The sequence below is a fragment of the Coffea arabica genome, chromosome 6e, assembly GCF_036785885.1.
Source record: "Coffea arabica cultivar ET-39 chromosome 6e, Coffea Arabica ET-39 HiFi, whole genome shotgun sequence".
Taxonomy (NCBI): domain Eukaryota; kingdom Viridiplantae; phylum Streptophyta; class Magnoliopsida; order Gentianales; family Rubiaceae; genus Coffea; species Coffea arabica.
The window spans coordinates 32,982,817-32,994,877 of record NC_092321.1 but is presented as its reverse complement, the minus strand read 5'-3'; the positions used below and the strand labels follow the sequence as shown (position 1 = coordinate 32,994,877).

Genomic DNA, 12,061 nt, shown 5'->3' with positions numbered 1-12,061 from the left:
TCAGATTTTCTTTTTCTAATGACTCATCCGATGGTTTAATATTCAACATGCAAAGCTTAATCCTCTAGTCCTGAGATAAGTAATCATATTTTTGAGCTCACATTACCACAAATGGCTGAGATCAAGGCTGCATTTTCCAGTTCAGTTTCTCGGCAGAGTCATTTAATCAAAACAGATTTTTCTGAAACTTTGGTTTCCTCATCCGACTACACAACCAAAGCATGCATGCCCCTACGTGACTCTATCTACCTCTGATCAACCCAAAATAGTCCAGAAAATTACCTCACCGATGACTCACTCGCGTGGCAAGGAAGCTGAAAATTTTCTCTCGGCTTCGCACGCTGGTTTGGTTGTTGCAGAACCGCAGCTCACCAGCTCTCCCTCTCTTGTTCACACGCGAACTGGGGTAATGGTTCTGGTTGGATGTTGCAGTTGCGGTGGAGTTGCTGGAAACGGTTGCAGTTGGTTGAGGTGAAGAAAACACAGAGGAACTTACGCACAGCCTCTCCCTCTCTTCCCTCGAGCTCACTTACGGAACAAGAAATAGTTGCAGCTCGCGGACAGAACCAGAAATCTTCCTCTCGGCTGCAGAGTGCAGCTCGGCCTCTCTCTCTCTCTCTCTCTCTCGGATTGTCGACACTAGCTAAGCAGAGTGAGTTGCAGTTGTAGTTTGAGATGTGAAGTGGAAGTGGATGAAAGAGTGCCGTGGTTTTTGAGGGTGGAATCAATTGAGTGTGGAGTTGGTAATGGATTTCGATTGGTGGTATGGGGCGGTGCTAGGCTGCTGTCCGAGGTCTTGTTTGGTTCGGCATGGAAATATCATGGTTGTGGTGTAGTGGGGATTTGGTGGTTTGTGAAGGGCATTTTGGTCTTTTCACATCTCCTCCTAATATCCCCTTAAGTCCTTGGCTCTAACTAAAGTCCAAAAATTATCCCCAAGTGTGATTTAAACGTCGAATTATACACTAGTCCTACAAGACCTTAATTATCGTAAGTCTTACGTCCTAAGTATATCTAGGATACTTATATCGTTCTTGTCCAAAATTTATCGATTGCATCTTAATACTAAGGTTTCTGTATACCCTTAATCTTATTCGTAATAAAGTTAGCTATTGCAAATTAAGGAATTTATTTTTAGAGAGTAAACTTAATATCGCTCAAGAATTATTACTTTTAGTATAACAAAACTGAATAATTCAATATTGGTTACAATTATATTATTTATTACATAAACATTATCTTTATACTTTATTTCAAAACAATTAATTACAATACTAGAGTTCAGAGAGATTAATTGTTAGGTCAAAGAAATAGTTTACCATTGAAATATGAATTTAAAGTAGCAAAACTAATAAGTTTAGTACAATTCTTTTATTTTGCATATAAAATTTATTGTTTTGGTCTTAACGTGAAAATTCTTACTAGTATTTAACGTTATTCACTAATTAGGATTAATTATTGGAATTCAAGAAATTTTATATAATTAATCTACTCAGGTAGCATTAACTTTTAACATAAAGAAAACTAAGTATTTTAGTATTTTATTTTAAGGTGATAAATTATTCTAACACCAGATATATTAATTTAGTCTAGCAAAGTCAAGAAAATTCATAACTTGGGAAAATTATATTATTTCTCACACAAAATTGTTTTTACGGACTTATTTGCAGACAAGGGAAATTAATGCTAAAATTTATTAAAGAGTTAAAAGAAATGCAAATGATCTACAAAATGGTATTTATATATATATTTTTCAGGGTTCTCACAATTTCCAACTGGGACTTAGCTTGAGGAACTTAACTATCATCTATATATCAAGTCACAAAAAAAGGTAGTGCATATCAGTACTTGTCTACCCTAGATCTACTCCTACTCCTACTCTAGTCTATTATAAGGGAAAGGGCCCAACTGGGCCTATTGGGAAATCGACGAGGACTGAACTATCATCGGACCAGACGGGTGCACTAGACAGCCGTATGGATTTAAGCCACTTAAAGTGGCAAGTCACATATAGTAGCAATTGGTGGGAGACAAGGTTTGAACCTTTGACCTCCCATGCCACCAAGTCTTAAAGGCTATGGTGGTGGCCAACAGCCCAAATGGCTGTCAAAAAAGATAGTGCATTTGGATGACGAATTGTTGGCTTTTACCCTACTCTCTCTACCCCTTTTTATCACAAATGCATGCTAACATTGAAGGCCTTAATACATGTTAACATTTTGTCCATTTGACAATTGAAGACCGTAATAGAGGAAAATCATCAGCTCTCCAGACAGTTAGAATTTGTTAGTGAAAAACTTGAAACGATAAATGAGTTGAACCCCATTAGGCATAACTTTAAATTGCTAGTTAGTTTTTGTTTTAGAAACAAACAAGGAAGACAACTTTGAATTTGTACATGAATTGTCAACAAGCAAAAATTAAGAACTATCCGATTTTTTTCTACAACCATCTACACGATCGAAGTTTGAATTTTAAGGTCAAATTTTTTCACTTGTATGCAGTATGAGAAAATGAGATATGCTTTTAGGACTCCTAGGGAGATTGTGTTAGTTTTGCATCTACAAAGGGCTACCAAAGTAGCAATTAATTTTTTGATAAAGGAGCAATAGGCAACCATAATTTGCTGGAAACAGCTATTGCTGGAGCTGCCATGAACAGATGACTAAATTTTCATCACTTCTTAAGACCTATATTCGAAGGAAATAATGAATTAATATGGGAAAGCATCTTTTGCCTGTCCAAGCAAGTTTCCAATGTGATTTTGTAATTTAATCTAGACTATCTATAAGTTGATTTATAATATGAACAAATAAAAATTATTTTGCAACATTATTGATATCAATTAATCCTATAAAAGAGTTTGTTTTTGCCTTCTGACTAAATTGCGCATTCATAAGAGTTAACAAAGTTAGATGCTTATTTAATTATTGAAAAGTTGGCCCAAATATGGGAAAACTATACATTTGGTAAAAACTATTATAAAATATAAAGGATTGTGTAAACTATGTCACTATATTGTTCATATCAATCTGATTACACTCTAAACTAATGGCTATATGTGAAAAAGAGTTAGGGAAAAAACGGTTATCTAACAAATACAACATCATTTAGGATACTGTAGATGGGACTTCATTTTTGCAAGAAGTAAGTAAATTGCCGCAAAGTTAAATACTATTATTTCCTATGTGTTGTGACATTTTTTCAAACATTTTTAAATGCAGGTTACAAGTTTGGAGTAATTGCAACAAATTACTTGTAGGTCTGCAAAAGTGTTACAGAGCTTTAAATGCAAGTGAATGGGTTTAATATAAATGTTGATGAAGCAATGACTTTACAATTATTACTACGGGAATTTTATTACGGCAGGCATGCTTCTGTACCGATTACAGCTTATTGCTTCAATTAGCCCTATCACTAGATGCATTTCTATAACATGCCAACATCCTTTCAAACAAAGGAATGACCAGTAGATGCTCCTGTTGCTGCTAACAAGTCCACTTGATTGGCTATTCATGTCGGTCGCATTGTGAAGCATGCAAAGCTCTAGAAATAATGTCATATGGATTGCTTCTAGAAAATATGTTTGGGACTTCCCGCCATGTGAAGGACAAACACATACTGGTTTTCCACAGGCTACCTACCCCAATAGCCCTTAGACTAGTAATGCGAATTTCACCCGATCAATCCAACTTTTGTTCTCTTTAATACGAGTTTTACATGATTAGACCTTTCACTGTACTTGATCACACAACATGCATGCATTTATCAAATGGATACGAGGCAGGAGCGGTCCTCAGACGACCGCTCCTGAACGGTCTCCTCACAATAAAAAACGTGAGGAGACAAATGAGCCAAGTCAGCAAGGCTGAAGCAGGGCACAAAAACGACGCCGTTCCAAATAAAAAAATGTTGACTTCCAAACGGGAGCAGACGGAGCAAACGGAAGAGAATTGGTTTTTGAGATTCAAGTTGAAATTTTGAATTAGCCGCAGAAAACAAAATTGAGGGAAGCGTCTTCATGTGCTTGTGAAGGTAATCTACTCTGACCAACCACTCACTGAAGGTAGAAAGCTGAAGTTCGGGTGGGATTCAACCTATTGGGTGTTTCTAGGTGAAGTGGGTGTAGTCTACTCTGATGAAGGTAGCAATTGACAGAAAAGTGGGTGGAGAGGCAGGCGGCATGGAAGAAGCAAACAGAGATGAAGCCAAAGTTTGTCCGTAAAACTGAATAGCAGAAGCAGCTGTGGTCTCCAATTGGGTATAAGAGTGTTGTACGTATTCTGAATGCGTGCAAGAGCGGCGGTAAGGTAGAAGCAAATAGAGGAAATTCAGCATCTCACGAAACCAGATTTTGTCCTTCAACTTAATAGCAGAAGCAGCTACGTCTTCGACTTCGGTGAAACGTGAAGCGTATTAGCAGACCAAGGTAACATGATTGAACCATGTCAGTAATTGTGGCCAATAATTTGTCACCCAAATGCATATCTGTTAAAGGAAGGATGAAATTAGAGTCACTGAAGACATAATATGAAGATGATAGAAAAATAGTGAAGTTGTATTGTATTTGTATGTGTGTACCGTATCTGTGTGTGTGTGAGCATTCAGCTTTTCAGTGATGGACTATAATGGGATAGTAGTTTTTGGAAGACCTAGGGTTATGTATTCAAGTAAACAGTCGACTGGAATTAGGGAAAGATGAGAGAAACAAAGTCATATTTAACATTAATGAATATACATCTTGTTGTAAATTAGTTACATGTTATAGCCACCGTATTACAATTGATATGAATCATTGTGCATGTAGTAATTGGTCCATGCTGATGGAGCAATATTAGTTTGCCCCTCTCCTGACCATACAGTGTGTATAAAATGGAGGTGTAGAGTTGAATGAGGTGAAGCAGAGGAAAAGACACATATGTGAATAATAAATGGGTGAACCTTGTGTTGTAAGTCATTTACATGATGTAAGAAATATATTACAATGAGTAGAAAGTAGGGTTATGTATTCAAGTAAACCATCGACTGGAATTTGGGAAAGATGAGAGAAACAAAGTCACATTTAACAAGTGAATGAATATACATCTTGTTGTAAATTAGTTACATGTTATAGCCACCCTATTACAATTGATATGAATTATTGTGCATCTAATAATTGGTCCATGCTGATGGAGCAATATTAGTTTGCCCCTCTCCTGACCATACAGTGTGTATAAAATGGAGGCGTAGAGTTGAATGAGGTGAAGCAGAGAAAAAGACACATATGTGAATAATAAATGGGTGAACCTTGTGTTGTAAGTCAATTACATGATGTAAGAAATATATTACAATGAGTAGAAAGTAGGGTTATGTATTCAAGTAAACCATCGACTAGAATTTGGGAAAGATGAGAGAAACAAAGTCACATTTAACAAGTGAATGAATATACATCTTGTTGTAAATTAGTTACATGTTATAGCCACCGTATTACAATTGATATTAATTATTGTGCATCGAGTAATTGGTCCATGCTCATGGAGCAATATTAGTTTGCCCCTCTCCTGACCATACAGTGTGTATAAAATGGAGGCGTAGAGTTGAATGGGGTGAAGTAGAGGAAAAGACACATATGTGAATAATAAATGGGTGAACCTTGTGTTATAAGTCAATTACATGATGTAAGAAATATATTACAATGAGTAGAAAGTACTTGTTTGGCCCTCAAAATGTAGAAAAAATAGAAAATGTGGAGTTGGTTTATGCGGTTGTCATTAACGAATGACATAAGATCCAGTGAGCTAAAGAACCTAGAATCAAAATATAATCACCAGCGTGGATGTACATACAGTTAAAATAGACTTACATCGTGTGACCAATACATTACAATCCGTATAAGTTAGTGTATATGGAGTTGTATTTGTACATAGATAATGCCGTTGTCTTAGAGTAAAAGTAAGGTGATGTGAATCATTAATCATATTGATAAGCGTAATAATAGGATTTGGTATACGAGTAATGTGTGATTCATAACACATTATAAATGGTAATATACATTTATATTGTCGTTTATGTACATACTATTCATGAAATGTTACAAATTAGGGTGTTTGATGCATAATTGGCAGGAGTAGAAGTAATGGATTGCAGCAAATTGGCAGAAAATGGGACCCCTGAGTTAGGAATGGAGTTCGACAGTGAAGAGGATGCGTACAAGTTTTACAACAAGTATGCCTTTAAAATGGGTTTCAGTGTACGTAAAGACTATCTGAATAAAGACAAAGACGGCGTGACCACGTCTAGGAGATATAGTTGCTGCAAGGAAGGTGTGAAACGCAAGTACGAAGGTGATGTGATGCCAAAGAGGACACGAGCGCCGACGAAAATAGGGTGTGGAGCTAAGATGGTTATCGTGTTGTTTAGAGGGACAATGAAGTACCGTGTGCATGACCTTGTCATAGAGCATAATCATGAGTTGCACATTGCTCAATGTGCTCACATGATGCCATCACAAAGAAAAGTGAGTGTGGCTCAAGGATTCCAAGCTGAAATAAGCGAGGATGCTGGGCTTTCATTGAAACAGAGCCATGAGCTTATGGGAACGGAAGCAGGTGGGATGGGTAATGTGGGATATACTCGGGATGATCTTAAACGATATCTTCGAACGAGACGGGAAAGGAGCTTGAAATATGGAGAAGCAGGTAGCATGCTGAATTATTTTCAAGACCAAACACTCGAGAATCCATCCTTTTTTCATGTCGTACAGCTGGACTGTGAAGAACAAATAACGAATATCTTTTGGGCTGATGTAGGAATGTTAATTGACTACAACTTTTTTGGAGACGTAGTCACATTCGACACAACCTACAAAACAAATAAAGAATACCGACCACTTGGAGTATTTGTGGGTTTTAACCAGCATAGGCAAATTGTGATATTCGGTGTTGCCCTTATGTATGATGAGACGATAGATTCTTTCAAATGGGTGTTTGGTACATTTCTAGAAGCAATGTGCGGAAAACATCCAAGTACCATACTAACCGACCAAGATCACGCCATGGCAGCCGCTCTTTCAATTGTCATGCCTGAAACATTTCACGGTCTATGTACGTTTCACATAAGGCGTAATTTTATGAAACATCTTGGCAATCACTACAAGGAAAATAGTGATCTTCCATACATGTTTGGTGCCTGCATGTATGAGTTTGAAGAAGTGGAACAATTCAATAGGGTGTGGGAGGCGATGGTGAAGAAACACAATGTTGAAAATAATGAATGGCTCTCCGGGTTGTATAGAATTCGTGATAAATGGGCAAGGTGCATGATGAAAGAAAGATGGACCGCGGGAATGCGAAGCACCCAACTTAGCGAAAGCCTAAATGCAGCAATTAAAAATCATTTGAAACTGGATCATGACCTTGTACAGTTCTTTAGACATTTCAATCGGGTGGTTGATGAAAAGAGACATAATGAACTGATCGCAGAATATGAAATGAGGCAAAAGCTCCCCATGGTAGGGTTAAGGCAAACACCTATGCTTGTGCATGCATCAGAGACGTATTCACCAACTGTATTTGTTGCATTCCAAAATGAATATGGCGAGTCAACAGCTATGGTTATATTGAGACAACAAGATGCAGCGATGTTTGTGGAGTTTGCGGTCATGAGGTATGATGGAGGACCTGAAAGAACAGTAGTATTCAATCGGAATGATCTAAGTGTACGTTGCAGTTGCAAAAAATACGAGAATGAAGGCATTTTATGTGGGCACGCGTTGAAGGTGTTTGATACCGTGGGCATAAAAATAATTCCTCCTGAATACATTAAGAGGCGATGGACAAAAAGAGCTCGGGCTGGAGACTGTTTTGATCGGCGAGGACGGGAAGTTGTGGCTGATCCTAAAGTCATGATTTCAACTCGTTATAGGGAGCTCGCTCCAGCCATGATTAAGGTCGCAACTCGAGCAGCAATGTCGGAGGACACCAGCAAAGTAGCAATCACTGTCATATCCTGTGACGCCCCGAAAAAAAAAAGAGTTTGAGAACCCGGAAATTTTCTAATTTTCTAGGGTTTATTTTATTTAATCGCCCGCCTTTTCTACAGTTTCTTTATTAGAAAAATTCCCCAAATAAAGTTTATGAGCAAAAATAGTTTTAAAATGATTTTTCTAGTATCGGTTAGTTTTTGAGAAATTAAGAGCGTATTTTGAACGTGGGACCCGCAAGTGCGGTAAACGCAATATATTTTTGACAACTTCTTAGAATTTTGTATTTAGTGATATTATTTTACGTGTTAAGATATTTGTATTGGAGAGACAAAAAGATAAGTTTTGAACCAAAAGGTGACAAGTGTCACCATAAGATTAAGTCTTGGACTTTGACCATTTGACTTTACCTTTACCTTTACCAAATAAATATCAAAAAATTGCCAAAAATCATCCTTATTTCTAAAGCTTCAAAGCCGGCTCTCTCTCAAAGGAAAAGAAAGAAAAGCTCTCAATTTCTTCCTTCTATTTCTTGCTCAATCTTCAAATCCAACCAATAAAACTCCAAATCATTCCATAAAATCTCTTTGCTAAGTGGTCTTGAGGTGTTTTGTGGAGTTGTTTGGAAAGCTAAGGTGACTAGTTTCTCTATCTCTTGTATTGCTAAGGTGAGTTGTGAATGACCCCTCTCCTTGCTCTAATGATGTTCAATTCATGATTAGTGGTGATATAAGGTGCAACTTTATGGATTATATCTTGATTTTGGTTGAATTGGTGAAGTTTTATAATTATTGGGGATTTTTCTGTTTTCATATGGATATGATTATGGGGTCATGTATGATGATTGGAAATGATATTTAAAGACTCTATGAGGTGGAAAAAGTGATTAATTGCAACCAATTTCTGTTTTGGACCAAAAATTGAAAAGTGAGGGTTTTGTGATGAACATTCTGTCCGAATTTTTAGGTCATAGATAGAGGCCGAATTGGACTTGGCTCAAAACATGAAAGTTGTAGGTATTGATGTTTTCAGGGTGCCTGTAAAATTTCAGGTCAATTGGAGTAGTGTAGAATGAGATAAACCGAAATTACTATTACTGTTCTGGGTTCATCAGGATGTTAGAACTGTGTCTGAAATGGGTTGTTTTGACTGGAATTGTTTTGGATTTGGGTGTTGAGGTCTTCTGATGAAATGTATATTGATGTCCTAGCTACCATATGCCTTTGGAATTTCTGCATTTGGACCTGTTTAGACTGAGTTGTACTGATTACAGCATAGTGTAATTTGTAAACCTGCAATTACGGTTCTGGTTTGTTATTTGGCATATTTGACTTAGTTGTGCTGGGATTTGGACTGAGTGACCTTCTACATTGTTGTAGCCCTGGTTCTTAGCTTCGAAACGGTGGGTCTTGGACCTCCATCCGATACTCGTAGTACCTTTGGTGCCATTACCGCAAAATGACGTCAAAACTGTTTTTTCTGGTTTTGAGCTTAACTTTCATTTCCGGACTTTTCCCTAGCTTGACTTGTACTAGTACTACTTGGAACTTGCTGAATGACTATTAGATGAACTTGTTGTTATGTGTGTACCTTTAGGACTGGCTGAGGAAATAATGAAGCCTTGATGGCTGGAAAAGTAAAGAAATTTAGGGGAAGTGCTGTCCGAACTTTGAAGGGATTTGTTTGCATTGAGTTTGTGATCTAAGACTCGGATTTGAGCAAGGCAATGATATATGATGGATGGTTTCTGAGCCATGGAGGTGAGTGACCCTAAACTATTTCCAAAGTACTTGTGAAATGTTTCTTATATTATTTACTTTTGAACTGTTTCCAAAGCTACTTTTGAACTGTTTTCTTGCATATCATGCGTGCTTATATGAAAGTGTTCCTTGTTTGATATATTTGCTTGACATCATGACTTGTATTATTGATTGATAACGTGTTACGTGCTTTGAATGATTTCCAAAACGAGCTTTCTAGGCGAGCGTGTATTTTATCGCACTCGACCTAAATCAATGTGAAATTTTCATGATAAATGATTAAATGCTACTTGCGCATGAATGTAAGCCTTTTGGGCTGAACTGGCCATTGCCCCTTGTTACCGGTCGTCTCGAGCAAGAAACGGACTCGGTCGGGCGATTAGGGACCTGGGTGAACGTTTGGTATACTCGAGTATTACCTTTGTAGGTTGGTGGAGGTTGGTGGAAAATGATGCAATGTCAAATGAAAAAAAAAAAAAAAGGAAATGACAGGAGAACGAACGTATCTTTTCATGAATGTTACTATCGCTTTCCATTGTACATGTTTCTTGAATTATTGATACTCCATATTTAATGTTTTGTAAATGTTGTAATTGTTTTTGGACTTATCATTTGATTTATGACATCATTGAAAAGAAATATTGTTAAACCGATTTGATTACTGATTTTCTGGTTACTCGCTGAGCTTCTAGCTCACCCCAAAAATACTTTATTCCCCTCCACAGGGCTCAAAGCGAAGGAAGGCTTGTAGTACTTGTGCGCGTGACTGGATGGCCTATGTGTTGTACAATTTGGTGTTTCGGTTAGCATAAAATGGATATGACTCTTGCTTTTATTTGGATGTTTCTAACAGCATAAATAGTTACATTGATGTTACATTGTGTGATAATGTTGTTACGGTCGTCTTCCCTCCTGATATACGTATTTTGTTTGTCTTATACAATGATTTGGCCCATACAAAACTTGTAGACGCATTCAATGAGTCAGGCAGTGAATGGCCCTCCAAATGCTGTTGCTCCCGATATCGATGAAAGTCAAACGGTATGCATACATTTAGTAGTTAAAATAAAACCTTCTTGTTCATGTAATAGAGCTACCTTTTTTTCTTTAATTGTAATTGTGGGCACCCGAAGGCTGTCAAATCATGCAAATTATGTAGTTAACGTATGCTCGCTTTAATAACGTATTATTTTTTATTATTCCAAGGTCCACCGTTTGGCAAATCAGGGGCCTCCTGCAAGTGTCCCTACAGAATGGATGCATCCCAGATTTTCTATTTTTTCCAAGCATAACTCCGTCAGAGATGTCTTAATGGTCTGATATATCATTTTTGTTATAATGTCTAGTCCAATTTAACTTTATAAGTGAGCAATATAGGCACTGGTAATGATTTGTTGACAGTCGATTACTTATACTATATAATGTAGGAGGAGCGTGGGACAATTTCAACACACTGTGATGTTGATGCATATCATGTATTTGCACCATCACATCAGGTGACAAACTTTTATCGTTACAGCACATATTTATGTAATGTTATTAATTGGAGACTTGGACATCGTATATCATTAATCGTATATTTTATTAATAATATTTGCTGATTTGCCATCGTTACGCATTTCAGGGAAGAAATAACACACAGGGATTGCAACTACGCGTTGATGTCGCCTCCCCCGAGAATGAGGTTGATGAATGATGTGTAACTATACATTTTGAACGAGACATTAAGTGGTTGTCCCAACCTGAGAATGCTGCATATGTACGTTACAAGCAGTTAATAAGCTGTTACAACTTATTGACGAGATTATACAGGCACCATTGATGTTTCACTCTTTTCAAATTTAGACAAGTGAATTACAATTGTAATCGCATCTAGTGTTAGTAGTCATCAATAGTTTGTATTGGGTTGTATAAAATTGTTAGAAAATTATAAAGTTGGTAGAAAATTGAAGTAACAATTTTACAATAGAATTGAACGTGTTTTTTGTGATCGGATATTTTTCACTAAATCGACCATAACAGTTGAATGGTTGTCGTGATATGTATACCATTATACTACATTCAATTGCATACCTTAATAACATATTTATTGGCATAGATCGCACCGCCAAAGGTACGATGTATAAGATAACACAATCTAAAGTATAAATTGTCTTGATTTTGTTATGATGATAAATTCGAATTATTATTGGGTTATTTTTATAAAAACATTATCATTTAGGCCATTTGTTTTGCATCGCTTGACGAATTTAGTGCACCATTGACATGATATATCACAGGCACATCTATTGGTATTACAAGTTTTTAGGTTAATTAAATTATGGTCAAGTCAGGTCACGAC

At 36.9% G+C, this 12,061-nt stretch overlaps 1 protein-coding gene across 1 annotated transcript; it reads left to right on the top strand.

Annotated features, from left to right (window-relative positions):
- The first annotated feature begins 6,115 nt into the window (after positions 1–6,115).
- LOC113696716 (protein FAR1-RELATED SEQUENCE 5-like) lies at positions 6,116–11,416 on the top strand. Its single transcript, XM_027216093.2, has 5 exons — positions 6,116–7,966; positions 10,690–10,761; positions 10,927–11,034; positions 11,148–11,216; positions 11,345–11,416. Exons 1-5 carry the CDS (start codon positions 6,116–6,118, stop codon positions 11,414–11,416), a joined length of 2,172 nt encoding a protein of 723 aa, XP_027071894.2.
- The last annotated feature ends 645 nt before the right edge of the window (positions 11,417–12,061 follow it).